The sequence below is a fragment of the Rhinatrema bivittatum genome, chromosome 4, assembly GCF_901001135.1.
Source record: "Rhinatrema bivittatum chromosome 4, aRhiBiv1.1, whole genome shotgun sequence".
NCBI classification, from domain to species: Eukaryota; Metazoa; Chordata; class Amphibia; order Gymnophiona; family Rhinatrematidae; genus Rhinatrema; species Rhinatrema bivittatum.
Genome location: NC_042618.1, coordinates 107,686,316 through 107,709,542, shown reverse-complemented (window position 1 = coordinate 107,709,542; position 23,227 = coordinate 107,686,316). Strand labels below are relative to the sequence as shown.

The 23,227-nt window shown below is 43.2% G+C and overlaps 1 protein-coding gene across 1 annotated transcript in view; it reads right to left on the bottom strand.

Annotated features, from left to right (window-relative positions):
- SPTBN5 (spectrin beta, non-erythrocytic 5) overlaps positions 1-16,392 on the bottom strand; it is a 341,199-nt gene extending 324,807 nt beyond the window's left edge. The window contains exons 1-3 of the mRNA XM_029597445.1: positions 16,379-16,392; positions 15,789-16,009; positions 681-1,409 (exon numbers count right to left, since the gene is read on the bottom strand). Of these exons, the coding sequence (XP_029453305.1) occupies positions 681-1,409; positions 15,789-16,009; positions 16,379-16,392 (964 nt within the window). The remainder of the gene's footprint in view (positions 1-680; positions 1,410-15,788; positions 16,010-16,378) is intronic.
- Between the last annotated feature and the right edge of the window lie 6,835 nt (positions 16,393-23,227).

Genomic DNA, 23,227 nt, shown 5'->3' with positions numbered 1-23,227 from the left:
GAAGACTTCGTTCATTAAGTTCTGAAAGATGACAGGTGTGTTACAAAAGTCAAAGGGCATGACCAAATATTAATAATGGCTATCACGAGTTTTAAAGGCCATCTTCCATTCATCCCCTTCTTTGATCTGGACAAGATTATATGCTCCTCTGAGATCCAATTTTGAAAAGATACGGGCCCCTTATAGACAATTGAATAGTTCCAATATAAGAGGAAGTGGGTACCGGTCCTTCATGGTAATAGAATTGAGGCCTCTGTAATCGATACATGGGCGAAGGGATCCATCTTTTTTGCCCACAAAGTAAAATTCAGCTCCAGCTGGAGAGTTGGAGTGACGAATGAATCCCTTCTGTAGGTTCTCTTTGACATATTCAGACATGGCCAGCGTCTCTGGCTGAGACAAGGGATACACCCGGCCTTGGGGAGGTGTAGAATCTGGGACCAGGTTAATTGCACAGTCAAACTTCCGATGCGGGGGTAAAATATCAGCTGCCTTTTTGGAGAAGATGTCTGCGTAATGGCCATACTACAGAGGAACTCCTTTGGGTAGCATAGCATCTTCACTGGTGGCGGTGACTGATGTAGCAATTATACATGTCCATTGACAGGTGGAAGCCCAACTGAGCAATCATAGACTGGTCCAATCAAATTGAGGATTGTGTTGCTGGAGCCACTGGATACCCAACACAACTGGGTGAATGGCCTTCTGGATCACGTAGAAGGAGATTGACTCCTGGTGGCTGGGCTCAATGCGGCATTCCAAGGGGACAATCGTATGAGTGATCTTGCCCGGAAGAGGATCCCCATGGATAGAGGACAAGGTGAGTGGAACAGGACATGGACATGTGGGAATCATGAACTGGTCCACGATCTCCTGCATGAGAAAATTCCCACCAGCCCCAGAGTCCACCAGAGCAAGAGTAGCAAAATCGCCACCCCTTAAGGTGAGAGTCACAGGCAAAGTTAATGGGGGAACTGGTATTGTCAGGCCTAGGATCACTCCCCCAATGAACCCCAGGCCCGGGAGTTTGATGGCTGCACCAGACATTGGGCCAAGAGATGTCCAGGCGCCCCACAGTACAGGCAAAGGCCGGCCTGTCAACATAGTAGATGTTCTTCTGTAGATAATGACCCCTAACCCATCTGAATGGGTTCCCACAGCAGGGGGCATTGGACGGGAACCAGGAGAGGATGGCCGCAGCTGAGTCAGAGTGGTGGGGTGTTGCCTGCTGATGCTTAGCTCCTGGGACTTCTCCTGAAGCCGACAGTCAATCCAGCTTGCCAGGTCAATTAAAGCATCCAGAGATACAGGAAGATCACGGGCTGCCAATTCATCTTTAATCTTGGAGGACAGACCCTCCAAGAAGATCACCCTTAGGACTCCTCCCAGTGGAGTTCGGTGGATAACATCTGGAACTCAAGTCATCAAGCTAATTTTCCAGACTATCTACTCAGACCATCCATAGCATAGCATCCCAACTCTACAGTCGATCATTCCAAGTTTACTCAGTGTATCCGGACCTTAAATCAATTCCAATATGCACCTAGATCTTCAGCCAGACCAGACTTGACTCAAATCATGTTTTATTCTTCTCGTTAATCATTTTCGTTATTCCCCTTTTATCTGATCCAAGATCTACGCCCTGTTCAATGTAATTCGCATTCTTACATGCTTGTTTTTCCGTTTATAATGTAAACCGAGATGATATGTAATATTTTACATGAATCCCGGTATATAAAAATGTTAAATAAATAAATAAATAAACTCAATGGTATAATCTACCAAGGAACGTCCCCCTTGATGAATATGCAGAAGCTTGGTGTTGGCCTGAGCTGACCGACCCGGGTTCTCAAAGACAGTCTGAAACCAGGCCAGGAACCCTGAGAGATTCAAAAGGTGAGAATCTGAGTGCTCCCCATAGGGGTGAAGCCCAGGCTAAGGCTTTACCTTCCAGCAAGGACAGAATGTAGGTGTTTTGGTAAGGTCATCTTGGAAGAGCACAGACTGCAGACAAAATTGCATATTACACTGATTGAGAAACCACGGCATTGCATGGGATCACCCGCATAGCGGGGCAGAGCCAGCAGGGAGATGACCCATCACGGAACCAGAGTAGCTGCCAGGGAACCCGGCGAGGGAGAAGTATCAGTAGTAGCAGAGACCACCGAATCCAGGCAGGCATTAAGCCACTCCATGGAAGTTGCCAGGGCCTCCAGGATCTTCTGTTGCTCCAGGATCTTTTCAGCGAGACCAGGAATAGCCTGGAGTGAGGATGCCTCTGCCAGATCCATGGCCTTGGCTCCCTGTTACACAGCGTGGATCCTTGGGCCAAGGGGAAGTTGGTACCACCTGTGGGGAGGAGCCCCACAGGTCTCCACCGTTGGCAGGTGAGGTTATGGGAAGACCCCATTGACGCAGCACCCCGCGGTCGCGAGACTTCCGGGGCTAACAAGTGGCGGGCGGCTGCAGTGGTAGTGGAGGGAGTCGGTTGCGGCCTACCGCACGGTTCCTGTAACAGTGGGGGCCCAGCTAACCATGCCTTGTCTGCTGCCTATTAATTTCCAGACTCTAGGGCTCATAAATATTATATTTAATTAATTTATTTATTTTTATTAAAGATTGTATATCCTGCATTAGACACAGGTCAAGGTATGTAAACAAAACTAGAAGCATAAAATCAATAAAGCATACAATAATAAAATAAAACAAACAGAACTGCATTTGGTGAAATCTTTTTTTTTTTGACTAAAAAATAGAGATAAAATACAGAGCCATCACAAGGGATGGGCAAGCAGGGCACCTGCTCTGGGTGCAAAGCCAGGGATGTGCCACACTGCCCTTTTGAGTCAGTCTGTGAGTCTTCACATACATAAGCTCAAAATAGAAGGGAGGCAACAAAAGCAACCCATGCCCTTGCTGCTGTTTTGTCCAGTGACTGCCCTGATAAAATATGTTCTTTTAAGAAGTTATTTATTCCCCATAAAGCTGTACAACACTATAGAAAAATGCTGCAACTAAGGAGTTTTCTTCTCTTCCTAATTACCAGTTCTGTAAAATGGAGCTACACCCCCTCAAAGGAACACTTTAACATAGCGGACTTTCAAGCTGAGTTAGAAGCTGGCATGGGAACCTGGACAAACAAGAAAATCATCTGATTGCCCCTTCCTTCTTCTAATGCAATGAAGCAGGGAAGAGGACAATGATATGTGAGATATATCCAAATGCATTTACCTATGCTAGCAAGAAACTGCACTACAAATACGCTTTAAGACTCCTGCCTCATGTTATATTTTATAGTAATAAAATAACTCCTGGTAACAGTGTGGGTGAGTAATTTCCCTGCTGGGGAACTGGCATGTTAATCAGGTACTGATGATGTTAATAAGCATAGAATCTAAACCATGAAAAACCAGTGGAAAGAATGCAGTATGCTACGTATAAACTGACTTCCTCTTTCTGTGGTTCAGAAAAGTCTTGCAAATGTAGCATGGAAATGAATGCAGATAATTTACAGCACTGAGCACATAATTCCCAGATCTACCAAACTTTCCAAGTGAATTTCTAAGAGGTAAACGTCTGGGTGATTTCCAAATGTCTCCCATTCATTTTTAGCAATATGCTGGCTCTGAATTTTCACAGTAGGAAAACAGAATGTCTCTTTATACAGGAAAGACAGAAGATGGATATAGCTCACATCCATTGGAGATAGTCTTTCTTATTTTCAGCAGAATCATTTTCTCATTTTATTTTCCAGCGCCTTCTAATGCAGCACTGAAAAGTCCATGCACCTTTCCTAATGTGCCTCCCGCCTGTACTGCAGCATTAATCTGTTTTCTGGTATTGAAACCTCACATAATTCTTTCAGTGAACCATCATTCATACCTTACAGTCTATATCTGTACATGTGCCTGTAAGATCATTGAATCATGCGGAGCTTTAATAAGCTGCGGGCGGAGGAGCAAAAGAGAATTCAGGTAAGCTCACTAAATTAACCAAATAGTAAATCAGTAAGCGACTCATTTGGTGATGATAGGTTTAGCAGAATTTCATGTACCACATTAAGAGTTTCAGCTCTGGGATTAGATGGCATCAGGTGCTCAGGTACCAGTTTTTCATATTTCAACATTTAAGCTTCAAAGATGGCTCCAGTGTTTCACATCGGTATAACCCTACCTCACAGTCTCTGCTGTTCGGAAGCTGATGACTACAATAGCAAGAAGACAGGGAGGAAAGGAGCATGAGGATAGCTTAGGTCAGAAATGAGGTGTAGTGACAGAACTCTGGGAACGGCAGCTTCCTTCAAATATGCCTGTCCTTCTCCCATAATATTAGCTTCTCTCTTTCCTGAGCAGCCAAATTCACATTTTCTAAAGAAATAAAGACAACTTACTTCTAATGAATTCAGACATACAGATCAAAACTGGAGGAAACCATGAAGAAGATTCTGAATCATTCCAGGGTTCTGCTCCTTCTCTGCCTGTCAGTTTCACCTCTATGCTCTGAATGACCTTTGAATAGAGTAATGAAAGGAAGCATTTATAGCTCCCATATTGCACCAACCCTTCACCTGATGGCAGTGGAACAGACTGTTTAAACAAAGGGATAAAGGTTGTAAGAACATAAATCCTCTCCACAGTGAAACTAGAGTAAGGTCCCCAGAATGAAACATAGGAAGAACTTTTCCCTATACACTTTTGTTGAGTTAGATTGTGGGTTCTATGAGAACATGTGCTGTTAACTATAGAAACAGAGGCTTTGATCGCAGAGGCCCATCTAATCTGCCCAATTTACCTTCCAGAGAAGATGGTGAAGACAAAAATGGTGAAAGATTTCAAAGGAACATGGGATAAACACTGTGGATCCCTAAAGGCTACAGGATGGAAATGAGGAAAATAAGTTATGGGGGTAACTTGCTGGAGTGGTGGTTACTACCCTTAACCAACAAGCCTTCATACTGTTGATGCAACTCACTATTGCTCTCTGCTTTACCGACAGGGGGAAAAGGAAAAGGGGAATTAGTTTCAGACAGCAACCAACAAGTCTGAGAAAACAAATAAGCATGGGGGTAACTTGTTGATGAGGCTGTTACTACCCTTAACCAATAAGCCTTATGCTTGTAATGTAACTCATCATTGCTTTCTGCTACAAACGGCAAGAGTTAACGGGGAATTAGACTCAGACAGGAACCAAAAGACAACCCCTTCCCATTAACCCCTTTAGCATATCACTTGTGAAAATATTGAAAAGCACTCCACCCTTCTTTCCTTGGGGTGAACTCCATTTAGCATTACCCTCTATTATCTTTCATTCATCCAGTTTCAAACCCAATCGTCCACTTTGGAACTCACCCCAGATTGCGATGATCACTGTAGCTCAGCTGACCTCCATTTGGACTATAGAAACATTTTCTCCATTTCTAAATACCAGGTCCAGTACTGCTCCCTCTCTCTTGTGGGTTCTGCTACTCAAGGAGAGCTAATTTTTTTTTTACATTTTCCAGGAGTTAGCTACCCTTCTTGGCAGACACTGAGAGGAGATTTAATTGAAAGCCCGCTAGGGGAGAGGGATCCTGGTCTGAAATTCAGAGCCAGGGGAAGGTGGTCTCCTTCCAAAATTGAGAGCTTGTTGGGGGCCTCTGAAATTATGTTCCTCTTCTTCTCCTCTCCTTGTAACAGCAGGCCATTTTCTTCATGGTCATTATTTTTGCTTAACAGTACTATCCTTTTTAAAATTGAAAAGCATGCTTAAATTCTGACTCCTGATAACTGTAGAGGTAGCTGGAAGAGATGCATGGTGAAATCACGATTTGCACTTTTCACTTTTAAAATGGTCTGCAGGTCAGGAAAGAGAGCCAGAAGACAGAATATTTGAGCAGCCTAAATTACACTATAAACCTTACAGGCAGGTCCATATTTAAACTTTTGTTTAGGGACAGTATGTAGATTTACAGTTGTTTGTCATCCCTGTATAATCCGTTTTCCCCCTCACCATACACTGGTAATATTTAAAAAAATGCCACTGTCCTTTAACAGCTGTCAAAGGCCTTCCTCTTTTTTTCTTGAATTTGTCTTAATTCCTAGTCAGGTTACTTGACCCCAAGTGAATTATGATAACAAACTTGCCTTCACTTCTGGAGTAGCCAAGGATTCTAGTAAGGATTTGGCCTTCTTGTTTCCCTCCAGTCCTGCACCAAGTCTATTTTTGTAATGACTGCATTACCCACCAGAAGCAGTTTCTTCTTTTTCTGTGATTCTCACACTTGAGTTTCTTTAATGGTGGACCTTCACCTTCAACTCTGTTTCTATATATCAGATGCTTCAGTGGGAGTTAATTGCCAATGCCGTGACAGCATGCTGTAGAAGTATTATTTGTGAGACATATCACTGACTCACAACCCTTATCTTACCTGAACACACTGTAATCTATCTATTCCTTGCTTTTCAGATCCTTTATGGAAGTAAGGACAAATGATATGGACTTTGGATATGCATGGAGCCATGAAGGCACCTTTAATTCTAGCCAGAGCTAGATCATCTCCATCTTCAATCCAGAGAGTAGTTGTTTTTTTTTATAGTTTTATTATTGGAATTATTTAGTGATTTGCTTTTGTAGTGTCATTATATTATGGATTTTGTGATTATGATGGTTTGTACATTGCCTGGAGTTTTTGTTAAGTGATAATATTATCTATGTGGCAGACCCTCCTAGTCTTGCACCAGATGTCACTGTCTCTGCATTAGAACATATTTTATAGGGGGGAAGTGACGTCACCAAAGCAAATGGAAGCATAACTGCGAAGCTCTTTCCACCCGCAATGTTAATCGCTGTTTTGGGACTCAAAACCACACTAAAACTAGCTGACCCTGACACAAACTGCAGCCCACAACATCCTGATAGCATCAAAGTAAGTTGGTTGACTTACAACAGTTTTCTTATGCTGCAGCTGCTTCTGAAGACGACGGCAGACAGCGAGACAAAATGGCTGCTGGGCCGGCTTTGGAACAGCAAGGCCTCAGGGAGAGTCGGGAACCAGATGAAGCCTTTCTGCCCGCATACGAGGCAGTTTCTAAAGCAGACTTTATTAAATGGTTCGAGGATTTGAATAAAACATCGGAGGATTCAAGACTGAGTTAACAGCTGGTAGCAGAACTCAAACAGGACAACGGAGCGATTGGCTAGCAGGTAGATGATATAGAAAACCAGATGGAAGAACAAATGATTACAGCTGACAAGCTCACTAAAGAAAATACTAGCTTTGGAATCCACGCAACCCAAGAGAAAATAGAAGATCTAGAAAATAGATCAAGACACTGCAATCTTCACTTCCGTGGAATCCCGGAGCATGAGGAACACAAAGATGCTAAATTGGTGGTACAAACAATTTGCAACTCTATCCCGCTCAAAGCGAGAGAAGAAAGCGATATGGAGGAAATCCACATTGAAAGAGCACACAAGTCTCTTGGCCTGAAGAGAAACAACTTGCCAAGAGATATAATTGCCTGCTTTAGAAATTTCTACCTGAAAGAGGAAATATATCAAGCGGCAAGGAGAGAAAATCAAATTGTGTGGCAACGGCACAGAATAGTGATATACACTGACCTCTCTCCTGTAACCTTTCAAAAAAGAAAAAGATTGCAAGGGATTACAGAAATGCTGCAAAGAGAGAATGTAAAATATAAATGGCATTCCCTTTTGGCCTGCCCTTCACACTTGGAGGGGTTACTTCCAGAGTCAAGACACATTCAAAAGCAGCTCAAATCCTTAAACTGGTGGGGATAGTGATTTCCTCAACTTCGGACACTTCAGATCTTTTAGCTCCACCCCAGGAAACATCGAAATACACCCCAAGATGGCAAAGGGTAACATCCAGCAGGAGAAGGCTGCAGAGGAATTCTGGTGGCTCATCATCCTTGAGACTCTCTGAAACGTGAACTTTATTTTCTTTTTTTATTGTTTGGGCATCACACTATGGGCCCATTAGTGGGTATACAGGTCACCTCGGTCTTCCGGCGGGTCTTTTTTTTTTTTGCCTTATTTCAAGGACCCAGGTTAGCCATGTAGCTGATTAAAAGCTACGAAACCTTGTTGAAGATGCTTTTTGGTAACTGAATAGTAAGTTGGGTTATCATTGGGTAAATGATTGCAAGTTGAAACATAAGGCTGCATTGATATCCCAATCAACAGGTGAGGAAAATGTTTGGAAGTTAGCAATTATAATTATTTTGTCGCAATTGTTAGGATGTAATATTAAATGACATAGTGGGGGGGGAGGGGGGACAGGGAAACGCAGAGGGCTTCACTTCCACTACACACAATATAGGCTGGCGGACGCACAGCCTAACCATCAAAAGGGAGAGGGGGGGAGGTTGTAAGGGGATAATAGGTCGTCCGTCTGATGGATATTATAGTGTATTATATTATAAGTAGTCAGAAAAGGAATCATAGAAACATAGAAATGATGGCAGAAGAAGACCAAACGGTCCATCCAGTCTGCCCAGTAAGCTTTCACACTTATTTTTTCATACTTATCTGTAACTCTTGTACCTTTTAAGTAACTTTTTAAGTAACTTTTTGGTTCTATTTCCCTTCCACCCCCGCTATCGATGTAGATAGCAGTGCTGGAGCTGCATCTAAGTGAAGTATCTAGCTAATTGGTTTGGGGTAGTAACCTCCATCATAAGCAAGCTACTCCCACGCTTGTTTACCCAGCTTGTGCAATTCAGTCCTGGTTGTTTGAATATAAATCCTTGTTTCTTCATTCCCCCTGTCGTTGAAGCAGTGAGCTGCGCTGGATATGTATTCCAAGTGAAGTATCAGGCTTGATTTGGGGTAGTAACCACCGTAACAAGCAAGCTACACCCATGCTTATTTGTTTTACCCAAACTATGTAATTCAGTCCTTGTTGGTAGTTGTCTGAATATAAATCATCTTCCCTTCATTCCCCCTGCCGTTGAAGCAGAGAGCTATGCTGGATATGCATTGAAAGTGAAGTATCAGGCTTATTTGGTTTGGGGTAGTAACCGCTGTAACAAGCAAGCTACTCCCCTGCTTTTTTGTGGATGCAAATCCTTATTTCCACATTTCCTCTTGCCGTTGAAGCATAGAGCAATGTTGGAGTCGAATTAACCGTGTGTATGTATAGGGGCAGATCTTCAAACCTGCGCACGGGTGTAGATTTGTTCATGCAACCCGGAGCGAACAAATCTATGCCCGATTTTATAACATGCGTGTGCTGCCGCATGCATGTTATAAAATCGAGGGTCAGCACATGCAAGGGGGTGCACAATTGTGCAATTTGAGCGGCCTCGGAGGGACCTTTCTTTCCACCCCCCTCACCTTTCCCTCCCTTCCCCTATCTAACCCACCCCCCAGTCCTACCTAAATCCCCCCCTACCTTATCTCGTTGAGTTACGCCTGCCTTTGGCAGGCATAACTTGTGCATGCTGGCTCGCCATCCCCCAGCACAGGCCGCTGTGCTGGAGGATTCAGCCCCGCCCCCGAACCGCGCGGTAAAACAGGCGCTCATTATTGAGCACCCTTTTTCCTAATGTGTGCACAGCCACCTCTCCCGTGCACCTGATTTAATATTTAAATGAGCTGGAGCTGTAAAAAGGACATGCTAAGGACAAATTGTGCGTCCCTAGTGCTCAAAAAACATCAGGCGCCCAGAAGACATGGCTGTGCACCCACAATAGCACTGGGTGTCCAGACCAGCACTAGCAACTGACCTGACAAATGCTTCGCCGCCCCCAGATCTGGCCCGATAGGCCAAGTAATGCAGGTCAGGGCTGGGGGTCCTCTACCTGAAATGGCCATTCTGAGGTCCATGTCATAAAACAGCCCTTGCCAGACCCCAAATCCCCCCTCCAAACCAGGAACCCCTCCTGAAGACCTTCCTCCAGCAGGGCTGTTCCTGATTGGTTCTTTTTACTGACACCTGTCAATGAAAGGACCAATCCCCTTTCAGGACAGCCTTCTGAACGGGGAATGGTCCTTTCACTGACACGTGACAGTGAATGGACCAATCGGCAGAGAGTGAAGGAATGAATGAAGTAATATTAAGCGTCAGGCACTTATTAATTTATTCACTCCTTCACTTACTATCAATTGGTCCATTCATTGTCACATGTCAGTGAAAAGGAGCAATCGGGAACAGCTCTTCCAAGGGAGGGTCTCCGGCAGGTATTTCTGGCCCGGAGAGGGGATTTGGGCTCTGGCAAGAGCTGTTTTATGACATGGACCTCAGAATGGCTATTCCAGGTAGAGGACCCGGGGTCTGACCTGGACTGCTTGGCCCATCAGGCCAGACCTTGGGGAGGGGTGGGGGGAGCTTTGTTCAGGTCAGCTGTGTGAAGTTTAAAATCTGCCTCCAAGCAGGCGTTAAATTTCTTGCGGTAGGAGGAGACACGCTGGGCAGTCTCTTGCTTAGCGCGTCTCCTTGCATCACAGGGTAATAGCTAATAGTCTCATCTACATGGAATTTATATGATCAGCACTATTAGCAATGTGCTTGCTTGGACATGTGAATCTCATTAGTGTATCAGGTGTTATTCTAGCGCATCCAGACACGAGTCAAGCTGTGCGCTAGGCTGAGTGCACTGTATTGCATCGCCCTGATAGTCTTTTAAATATCAGAATAGAGCACAGTGACTGCTTTGTCTAAATAAGAATGGTTACAGAAAGAGCCTGCTTGCTTCATGGAGAATATTCTAGACAAGTGAAAACCCCTTTCTTTTTTTCCATCTCATTTTTCTTTCTTTTAATTGGGGGGGGGGGGGGGGGGAAGATACATAACAGTACTTCTAGCAGGCATGATGTGTAATGTAGAAGGATGGGATAGGAGTCCTGGAATAATGCAATTTGAAGCGGAGGTCTAGGATAGTGACCTTTAATAAAAAAATGGATGTGTGTCAGAAACGAGTAGGGATGTGAATTGTGTGCCTGATCGTTTTAACGATCGGGTTCGGCTGGAGGGAGAAAAAAATCTGATCGGTAGAGATGTGAATCGGAATCGGTTCCGATTCCGATTCACATCGCAAATTTTTTTTAGTGAGGCCCAAGCCGATAAAAAAAAAACCCACCCCGACCCTTTAAAATTGACCCCTTAGCTTCCCCCACCCTCCCAAACCCCCCAAAACTTTTTACAAATACCTGGTGATCTAGCGGAAGTCCCGGGAGCGACCTCCCGTCTCGCCGATGACCCTTTGCCCTTACCATGTGACAGGGTATCCATGCCATTGGCTGGCCCCTGTCACATGGTAGGAGCACTGGATGGTCGATGCCATCTTTAAAAATGGCGTGGGCCATGGCCGGCGCCATCTTTAAAAATCCTGTTAGTAGATGGCATAATGGAAGCATGTATATATTAAAAAGGGTTGCGGATAAGGCTGATCCCTGCGGTACACCTGTTTCAAGATTGAATTTGTCTGATAGTGTGTTGTTGATCTGAACTTGAAAGAACCTATTTTTTAGATATGAGCTGAACCAGTTTGTTTCATTGTGTAGTCCAATCTCTTCTAGTCTTTTTAGTAGAATTTTATGGTTTACTGTGTCAAAGGCTGCTGATAAGTCTAACAATATTAGAATGTATTGTTTTCCACTATCAAAACCTCTTAGGATGTTGTCTGTAAGTGAGAGGAGTAGTGTCTCGGTACTGTAGTGCTTGCGAAATCCATGTTGTGACGGATATAGTAAGTTATTGTTATCAAGGTGTTCCGCTAGTTGTTTCTGTACATGACATTCTCTGTTTTATTCACCATTCCCCTCCTAATAATTCCTAACATTGTTTGCTTTTTTGTTGACTACCAGAGCACAATGAGGCAACATTTTCAATTTAATATCAACTATGATGGCTAGATGTTTCCTGGGTGGTAATTCCTAAAATGGAACCTAACATTGTGTAGCTACAGCATGGGTTATTTTTCCCTATATGCACTTTGCACTTGTCCACATATTTCATCTACTATATGGACACCCAATCTTCCAGTCTCGCAAGGTCCTCCTGCAATTTATCATAATCTGCTTGTGATTTAACTATTCTGAATAATTTTGAGTCTTTTGCCAGTTTGATCACCTCACTCATCGTATCTCTTTCCAGATCATTTATAAATATATTTAAAAATACCTGTCCAAGTACAGATCCCTGAGGCACTCCACTGTGGAAAACAGACCATTTAATCCTACTCTCTTTTTCCTGTCTTTTAACCAGTTTGTAATCCACAAAAGGACATCTCCTCCTACCCCATGACTTTTTAGTTTTCTTAGAAGCCTCTCATGAGGGACTTTGTCAAACGCCTTCTGAAAATCTAAATACACCACATCTACCAGTTCACCTTTATCCACATGCTTACTCATCCCTACATAAAAATGTAGCAGATTTGTGAGGCAAGACTTCCTTTGGGTAAATCTATGCTGGCTGTGTCCCATTAAATCATATCTATCCATATGTTCTGTGATTTTATTCTTTTTTTTTTTTCCAAAATCATTTTTATTGAGAACACAAACACAACTACAGCAGCGTCAAGACAAAAAGACCAATATTAGCCTGAAGCAGGCACCAAACATTGACATATTGAAAACCAGTTGGAAGAAAACAAAGAAGAACATTGCATGTGCTACAACTGCATATACGTCTCCATTTTCCAATAAGCATATACCTCCCCTCTCTCATCCCTCCTGTCATCCATCCCAATCATACACAGACAATCATCCACCCACCCCCCTATAGTTCTCCCCCTTCCCCTTCCCCGGGGGATTGGTGCATCACAAACAGATAACAAGTGAAATCAACATTCAAACCCTCAACTATTCAAAAAGATGACGCATTCAGGTCCATGTGGTAGTATATCCAGTATTTAAAAGTTGAGTTTGTATATTTAAAGGTAGTAAGGCAAAACAAGCAGCCCAATAGGCCACATAGGAGGTGTTCAAAGTGCGTCCTGTTGAAAGAGCATCTAAACGTTCCAGTTGCATGGTGGACGCCAGTCGATAATACCAAGCTTGCATAGTAGGTTGTGTCGTAGGCTCTATCCAGGAGGCCAAGATCGTCCGGCAAGCCAACAAAATTCCAGTGTGACCGAATCGATCAGCAGCCGCAGTATAGAAAGACATATTGCCTCGCAGCCCAAACAGCAGCAGTCTGCCTGACCGTGAAAGAGTTGAAGTGATACAACATGCTACGTGGGCAAGTACACCGTCCCAGCATGGCTGTAGAGTCGGACATTGATACAGCCAGTGAGCCAGTGTGCCAGTTGCACCATTACATTTAATACACTGGGGGGATGACAAGCGACCCATACGATAACAACAAACATCATCACATATGACATGATGCAAAATCCGAAACTGAAGTTCCCTCAGGGTGAGATCAGGTACTGAGTGAGATAAAGTTCTAAAGCAGGTACCAATGTCAGTATGGGAAATAGTCCGTCCCCAGACTTCCGTCCAATAACTGGCCAGGCTGTGGACATGCCGCAGGTCTCTGCATTTCCGCCCCACGACACCCCATCCCCTGATAGAGTTGTGATGAAAAGCTGTATCAAAGAAACGTTGGGCAAAACTGGATTCCTGGCGAAAATCTTCCACCGTCCACTTAAACGATTGTAGATAGTGTCGAGTCTGCAGGTAGGCGAAAAAATGTCTATTGGGGAGCATGTAATCCCGGGCCAAAGAAGCAAAGTCCCGTATCGTCGGAGTATCCAAAAGGTAAAAATGAAATATAAATGGTAATCCTTTTTGAAGCCAATCCTGGAAAACTGCCCAACAATCCAAGCCAGGCAAAAATTTCTTGTTGCCCAAGAGCGGCATGAGCAATGATGTTATACCTTTGAGCCCCTCCTGCTGACGAAGCCAACGCCACGCCTGCCGACAGGGTTGCAGAAGCTCCTTTGGAATATTCAAAGCGCCATATGTTGCTGTGTCAGCCTGAACAAGGTATACTGGAGACCAGGGAGCCACCATACTAATAAGCAAATTATCCTCACAGTAGGAATATTGATCCAAGATCCACTCCCCCACAAAGTGGAGCTGACAGGACGCGTTATACAGACGAAAGTCTGGCATACCCAATCCCCCAGTTTCCTTAGAGTGTACCAGCACTGAGTATTTCAGCCGAGCTCTCCTCCCCCCCCACAAAAATCTTTGAAAAGAGCGCTGTAACCACAGGACATCAGCCCTTGTGAGCCAGCAAGGTAACATGTGAAGCTTATACAGCAGTTTTGGGACCAGTATCATCTTAATCAAGGCACAACGCCCAAAGAGGGATATCGGCAAGGTGCACCAAGCATTCAGCTGGGCCCCCAAAGTAGACAGGGTGGGTTTAATGTTGAGGGCATAAAGATCTGCTAGATTTCTTGGTATCCACACCCCCAAATATTTTAGCTTATCCTGGGCCCAAGCAAAGGGAAATCCCGCACCCCACTGTCGAATGGTATCAGGCACGAGCGCCAAGGCTTCTGATTTAGCGTAATTAATATTCAAGCCCGCAATCTCTTTAAAGAGGGAAAAATGCCTAATAATCACAGGTATACTATGTGTGGGACGTCCCACGAATAACAGGATGTCATCTGCAAACATCGCCAACTTCAACTGATGTCTCCCTATTCGAAGCCCTACAAACTCGGGATCCAAACGCAGTTTAATAGCTAGCGGCTCAATGGCCATCACAAACAGCAACGGGGACAGAGGGCAACCCTGGTGCACTCCACAGTGTAAAGGGAAAGGCTCAGTCAGTGCTCCATTAATAAGAAGGCGTGCACCAGGGTTACTATATAACACCTCCAGCCAGGTGACAATGTTGCCTACAAAGCCATATTGACGCAAACTCCAAAACAAATATCCCCAAGAGAGAGAATCGAATGCTTTCTCAGCATCCAGACTCAAAATTAATGCGTCTGTCTGATGATGGAAACTAAGAGCCGCTATTAACCGGCGAACGTTCTTCACCCCCTGCCTACCCCTAACGAAGCCTGTCTGGTCTGGATGTATCAATATTGGAAGAATCAGGGCCAACCGAGCCGCCAGCACTGCTGCAAATACTTTTAAGTCACTATTTATCAGGGAGATAGGGCGATAAGAGCCTACTTCAAAAGGGTCTTTCCCCGATTTAGGGAGAAGTACAATGGTAGATTGGTTTGCAAGGTCGCTTAAAGACCGAACTTTAAATAAATCATTAAAGTATGAAGTCAAAATTGGCAGTAAGGGAAACTTCAGAATTTTATAAAATTCAGGACTCAGGCCATCAGGCCCCGCTGCCTTTCCAATTTTTAATGTATGGATAACGGCATGCACTTCACCATCTTTAACCAGGGCATTTAACGCCTCTAGCTGCAATGAATTCACTCGCGGCCAGGGGAGGTCTTTAAAGAAGTTAGCCGCAGCCTCCAAGGGGCTAGGCTTCTCCCCATATAGATTCTTATAATATTCTAAAAAGCGAGCCGCTATTGCCTCAGGTGCAAATTGGTGGTGTCCCTGACTGTCCTTAATACTGGAAATAATAGACTTCGGTCTCCATGCTCGGACCAGCCTGGCTAGCAATTTGCCTGGCCTATTACCATGTTTATAAAGCTTCAACGGGTAATATCGGAGGGATTTGGTGGCCCGCTGGTGCAAAAGGGTATTTAAAGCTTCCCTTATCTGCACGACCTCCATCTTACTAGAATCCGTCATTGTATGAATATGACGCGTCTGCGCGTTTTTAAGTTCAGCTGTGAGGCACAAAATAGCCGCATTCCGTTTCTTATTTTGGGTTGCTACATAAGCTATCACTGTGCCCCGCATTACGGCCTTACCTGCCTCCCACAAAACAGTGGGCGACGTCTCAGGGTGGGTGTTAAGGCGCACATAATCATCCCATTGAGTCTGTAAATACTGATGAAACTGTTTATCTAACATAAGGCCAGGGGGCATTCGCCAGGAGAATGGTGGCTTAGGAGAGGTTCCCAGGGTGATGCCAACCAACACCGGCGCATGGTCAGAAATGGATATAGTACCAATAGTGGCTGTAACCACCCTGGGAAACAAGAAATCAGAGAGCAAAAAATAGTCAATGCGAGAGTAAGAACCATGAGGATGGGAAAAGAAAGTATAATCTTGCTCTCCAGGATGCAAAGCCCTCCACACATCCAGAAGACCCAACTCCTGGCTAACAAAGTTAGCACCCATTTGGCAATAATTAGGGGCCACAGGTTTCGAGGGTTTACAATCCTCCATTTTATTGGGCACCATATTAAAGTCCCCTCCCATAATCACAGCACTAGAGGAGAGCTCGGCCAATAGCCCCGTCAAATGAGTATAGAATTCATGTGAATATACATTTGGCGCATACACATTACAAAGAATCACTTGTTGCTGACAGCATTGTCCCCGAACTATAACATACCGTCCCCTCCACATCGTGCCACACCTTCTCCACCTGAAAGGGCACCTGCTTGTGGATTAAAATAGCTACTCCCCTCTTCCTGGAGGAATAAGAGGACGAAAAGCATTGTCCCACCCATTCTCTCTGTAGTTTAGCATGCTCTTCGCTATTAAGGTGAGTCTCTTGCAAAAATACTATTTGAGATCCCAATCGACGGAAAAGCTGCAATAACTTTTTCCCTGTGATTTTATTCTTAATAGTTTCCACGAATTTTCCCAGCCATAAAGTCAGGCTCACCGGTCTATAGTTTCCCAGATCAACTCTGGACCCCTTTTTATATATTGGGGGTTACTTTGGCCACCTTACAGTTCAGGTATAATGGATGATTTTAATGATAGGTTACAAATTACATATAATGGGTCTGAAATTTCATTTTGAAGTTTTTTCAGAACACTGGGGTGCATACCATCCGGTCCAGGTGATTTGCTACTCTTTAGTTTATCAAATCTGGCCTACTACATCTTCCAGGTACACCGTGATTTGGGTCAATTCATCTGAAGCGTCACCCTTGAAAATAAGATTAGGTGAAAGGTCTTGAAATAAATACTTTTTTCCCCCAAATCTACCTGCTGCTTCAAGACAGAGGGTCCCTTGTTCCCATCAGTAAAAAAAATAAATAAAATAAAATAAGGTATCAGGGGGATAGGAGGGGGAATTAGGGGCTAGAATAGCTGGCACCTCACAGCTTCCCTGAAGGCCCAGCCTACAATGTTGGCACTTCTCAAGATTTAAAACAAGTTTGGGGGTATGCACAGCACAGCCAGACAGGGCATTTGTATTAGGTTTTGGAAGGGATGGTATTTATTTATTTAAAAGTTTTTATATACCGCACTGTTGGGTAGGAGTCTATCCATCTAGGCAGTTTACATTAAAATACACAATATTATAACTTACATCATTTAAAATACATCACATTTACATTAAGATGCTGAATTGTTCTAAGTTTAGAGTTCAGAATAATTAGTTCGTTATTGTAAATTGTATGCTCATGTGAAAGATAAGTTTTTAGCATTTTCTTAAATTCTTTACGATTTGCTGGATTGGCCCACTGGCCCTTTTCTTTTATTTTGACTCTTTATGACAGTGTTACTTAGCCGGATTTCTTTTAAAGATAACCGGTTAAGCAGCACATTATCCGGCCACAAACTTTAGACTTGCTTCTGAGGAGATCTAAATTAACTTACGGGCCGATACAGTAAAAAATGCGGGAGAGCGGCCGCTCTCCTGTGCGTGCGATACAGTAAAAAAATGTATTTAAATTAGACCCGGCGGTAAAAAAGGCACTAGGGACACTAGCGCGTCTTTTTGGACAGGAGCGGCGGTTGTCAGCGGGTTTGACAGCCGACGTTCAATTTTGCTGGCGTCCGTTCTCGAGCCCGCTGACAGCCACGGGCTCGGAAACTGGATGCCGGCAAAATTGAGTGTTCGGTTTTCGGCCCGACAGCCACCGGCCCATTTTAAATTTTTTCTTTTTTTTTTTACCCTTCGGGACCTCTGATTTAATATCGCCATGATATTAAGTCGGAGGGTGCACAGAAAAGCAGTTTATACTGCTTTTCTGTGGACTTTCCCGGTGCCGGCAGAAACTAGTGCCTATGTTTGGGTAGGCGCTAATTTCTTAGAGTAAAATGTGTGGCTTGGCTGCACATTTTACTTACTGTATCCCGCACGCATACCTAATAGGGCCATCGGGTTGGACGCGCATTTTCCTCCCCTTACTGAATAAGGGGTAAGGGAAAAAGCGCGTCCAAGAGCAGGCTAACACTGTATCGGCCTGTTAGCCAAATAGCACATATATCTGACTAACAGGTCGATACAGTAAAGTGTGCTCCGTCGGAGCGCACTGTCACCCTGCTCTGGACGCGTGTTTTCCCTTACCCCTTATTCAGTAAGGGGAGGAAAACACGCGGCCCACCCGCGGCCCACCCGCGGCACCTAATAGCGCCCTCAACATGCAAATGCATGTTGATGGCCCTATTAGGTATGCCCGAGCGATCCAGTAAGTAAAATGTGCAGCCAAGCCGCACATTTTACTCTAAGAAATTAGCGCCGCCCAAAGGTCGGCGCCAATTTCTTCCGGCGCCAGGGAAGTGCACAGAAAAGCAGTAAAAACTGCTTTTCTGTGCACCCTCCGACTTAATATCATAGCGATATTAAGTCGGAGGTCCCCAAAAGTAAAAAAAAAAAAAAAAAAATTTTGAATTCGGCCCACGGCTGTCGGGCCGAAAACCGGACGCTCAATTTTGCCGGCGTCCGGTTTCCGAGCCCATGGCTGTCAGCGGGCTCGAGAACCGACGCCGGCAAAATTGAGCGTCGGCTGTCAAACCCGCTGACAGCCGCCGCTCCAGGCCAAAAGGAGGCGCTAGTGTCCCTAGCGCCTCCTTTTCCTCGTTTGCACCGCGTCAGCTCATTTGAATACTGAATTGCTCGCACCGGCCAAGGGCCGGTGCGTGCGCCGGGAGAGCGGGCGTTTGTCCGCTCTCCCACGGACTTTACTGTATCGGGCTGTAAGTTAGCCAGATACTCAACCCCTCCCAAAAATGCACCCTTTTTATCTGACTATAATTTAGTCAGATAAGTGGCTAAATATGCCTATTTTGTCATTTAGACGGACAACTTGAGTTACTCATTTAAATGGCTTTTGAATATGCACCACACCATTACTATTCTTTCAGATTTTTGCAAGAGTTAGAAGGTGGAGCAGCTGTGAGCTGTACTATTGTCAGCATGCTGATTAACACCATCTCCTACAACTAAAGGAATGTGCAAAGTCATGCTCCAATTAGTGCTCTTAATATTATTCCATTAAAGTATTTCTTCAATATTAAGAACGGGGAGTTATCATAGGAAACCAGGACATAGCTGAAGGGTACCACAGCCTTCACGGCATCATCTTGCTTTCAGCTAGAGATGAGTACTGCATATAAACCCCAAATTAAGATTCCAAAGTTCTCTCTTTTTCTGTCTACCAATGTTTAGTAAAACCAGAACCACATGGAGTAGCCCATGGGGCTTCACACTAATCTTTAAAAAAATAAAAAATAAAAACTACTACTTGAACTCAAACTCAAAGGACATTTTTCTGGACGAATCCAAATAAGAAACTGACACACCCAAAGTGGAAACGAATTTTAAACACCACAAATTACTTTTGAGAAACTTTTATTAATCTGCACATTTTATGATCAATTTCTGATTAAAAAGCACATACAAAATAAAATTACAGTTTGAAAACCTACTGAAAAAATATTGCATTCCACATCAAAGCACAACCATAAACACCATTGCTAAATGTGCTATTTTAAAAAATATATTTCCCTTACCACAGATTCTTTTGACATTGTCATAATAGTTCCGGGAGTGTTAGATAAAGCAACAAAAGTGACCTGGATTGGACACTGGGCTTGATGGATCCTTGGTCTGACCCAGTATATGTTCTAAGTATGTACAAATCTGCGCAACAGTGCAGCAGATTTCCAACTGGCTTGTAACAGAGATAACAAGAACATCCAACTGAGGTAATATATGAATTCTTCTATAGATCACTGGTTCTCATCCCAGTCCTTCAGAACCCAATCAGCCTGTTGGGTTCCAGGATATCCATAATGAAAATGCAAGTGATAAGTGTGGCTACATTGGGCATCCAATATATGCAAATTTATCTCCTACATACTCATGATGGATATACTGAAAATCTGTTACTGGCTGTGGGGTGAACAGAATGGGTTTGAGAAGCTTTGTGAAAATTTTCTATAATAAAAAGATGCAACATTGCACATAACTGCAAGATTGTTTTTAACCAGTTTTAAAAAAATGTTATGCTTTCTACAAAATACACTAAATGCGCAGACTAAATGGCTCATGTTGCAGTGCTTCGTGGGATGGGGTATAGGAGACCCTCATACAAGTTTCCTATCTGTCAGGGTCTACTGGGAACAGGTATACTACGTAGCTGACATTCCAGTTCAGGGATTACTATGGTGACCCCCTGTCAACATTAAGAGGGGTGCCAAGTGAACAGTTTCAGAAAAGAATTCCCCTCTGGCCCTTGGCTGCAATAATATTAAAGTGAGAGGCATGCATAGTTTCAGGAATATTACAATACATTTTTAAGTGCTTTGGGAGTTAAAAGTCAATAAATCACTTTTCACAGAGATTGATTTTTGCAGAGATCACTAGAAAGCTACCCCTGAGGAAAATAAACATGCTCTCACTATTGATGCATATTTTCAAACAAAATCACTTAGATTGACCCTCCTCTTTTCATTTAGATATGTGTTTATTCTTTGGATGAGATTAGCATTTGTTTCTGAAAGCTGCTCCTATAATTTAACTGCTCCCAGTAGCAAGAGATTTCTACTCAGGCATCACAAGCAGCCTTAGAGAAAAGGATTTTAAAGTAAAAGGGTATTCATAACAGGTGCACACTTTTAATTAAAACAATACATAAAATATATTAGGTCATTTATTTTCTGATCTATTCAAAATGTTAACCCATCACTGTATAACTTGTCTGTGCACCCTGATTAAGTGAATGGATTTATCATTCGTGGTTAGTCGGTGGTGCGTCCTGATCATAACATCTTGGTCAAGGCACCATTTCAAAAGTGATATACTGCTACCACCAACAATGAGACCTATGAACAAACCCAAATGAAATGGAAGATTAATATTTTGAGCACTCCAGCTATTGCTAATGCTTTATAAGCATTCAGTAATGTTTAATATTAAACACCATTTGTTGAATTTAGAAAAACCATGGTACGAATCTTACTTGAGTGAATATACTCTATTTTTATACTTATCATATAAATACATACACCTGAGGGACTTCATTAACTAAGAATATGTAGAGCTCCCAAGAATATAAACAGCCTGAGATGTCCTGACTACATTAATGAGCTGTCATACAAGTTCTGGCTGTCGGACTGTCTCTGCTTTCCCACTGTATGGCTTGTTTGTTTGTATCATGAGATACGAATAACTGAGAAGCTGTCCTGTGAGCTTTGTTCTTTCCAAATAATAAAGAGTAAAGCCTCTTCCTCAGTCCAAGGTGTGGAATGCTTGGTCTGCTTTATCAGTATGAGATCTTTGGAAGTAAAAAAAAGCTGGATTCAAATGGAATTAAACAACCTTCGGCAGAAACTTCAGATGGGAACTGTTTTTGAATATTTGAGTATATGAAGTGTCTATTACTAGTGCCTGGAGTTCACTTACTCTATGAGCTGAAGTAACTGCTACAAGAAAATTAAACTAAGTTAAAAATGTGATGTGATTAGTTGCCAAAGGTTCAAATAGGGCATTCCTCAATCTTGACAAGATTAGATTTAGGTCCCATTAAATAGGAGGATGAAGATGGAGTCCTTTTATGAATCTTGGGACACTGGAAGGCCTTCCAAAGGGTGCTGGTATGCCAGAATAGCACTTAGATATATACTCTGATTGAATTCAACTTCAATCCTGAGCTATTGCAACAATGTGGAGGGGTTTTGCAGTAAAAGGAATTTTGCTCTTGATATCTACACCCGAGAGAGAATCTATTCCATTTGAAACTGTAAGAATGCATAGTGAACAGTTTCCTTGTTGCTAATAGTACTATTTTTATTTCTGAGGGAAGAGGCATATCCTTTAAAATTCAGCACAACATCCATGCTGTCAAGTGCTAGAGAATGAAAGTTGGAATGAAGAGACCTATTGTGGTGGGTGTGTAAACATGATTGCAAAGCAGACTGGCTGAACTACTGCCTGTCTTTGAAGCCAAGGCAACTAAGCTTAGCATGGCCAGAAAGAGGCCATCAGAATCATTTTGCCCTTGCCTTGTCACAAATAGAGAACTGTTTGACAATTAGTGGAATTCTTTATTTTACAATGCTTATATCCCACTACTTCCTACATTCATGTTCAGAGTGGATTAAAATAGTCATAATTAAATAAATCTTGTAGAGGATACAGGAAAGCTGTTCATTTGCCAAGAGCCTTTTTTCCATTTGAAAATCCCACAGGAAATGAGCCAGTCTCAGGCTGCTGTTGGTCAAGGGACCAATATGAAGAGGCAAGAGAACACAAAACAGAGCAAAACTGGGATAGATCTAAAAGGGAGCGCAAACATTCAAATCAGGAAAAAGAGCTCTACACCTTGCAGAGGGACTCTAAGCTAAGCAATATCATAAGAGGACAAGATGGCAGTGTAACAAAGAAAAATATATATACACTGCGGAGGAAGAACAGCTAGACATTTCATAATGACTCTCAGAGCTGCTGAAAGGTCAAATGGGAGGATGTTGTATTGGTAAGATTTCCTGTGATTTGGATGGATGGGAATGTAGGTACATGAATCTTAAAGATCTAATGCCAATCAATCATTCATTTCTAAAATAGCAGGATGGTGGCTAGTGAGTTCATTCTGATTTCTCTTGAAGATATTTAATTCTCTTAAATCGGGATAGGACACAAGCCACCTGAGTTTATAGGAATAGAAGTATTTTGAGTAAAACCCTTTGTCCTGTTTCTAGGACTGGCACTATCATTGTATATGACAAATGGTCATATACAATGATACGAGTGGGGAAAAATGGGCAGAAGAATTTCAAAGCTCAATCTGAAGCTTTGAGAATGTTGAGGGTACACTGGCAGTAGAAAAACTGAAGCCTTCCCCACACTGGAAGGTCATTGCAGTCAAAGACCGAGTATTTGTTGTACAGGTTTCCCTGGTACATGGCCTAGACTGGCAGTGTTGCTAATTGCTATTGTGGCTGAAGGTTTTGAAACCATTGCCTCAGGTATGAATAGGAAGAATACCATCTTTGAAGA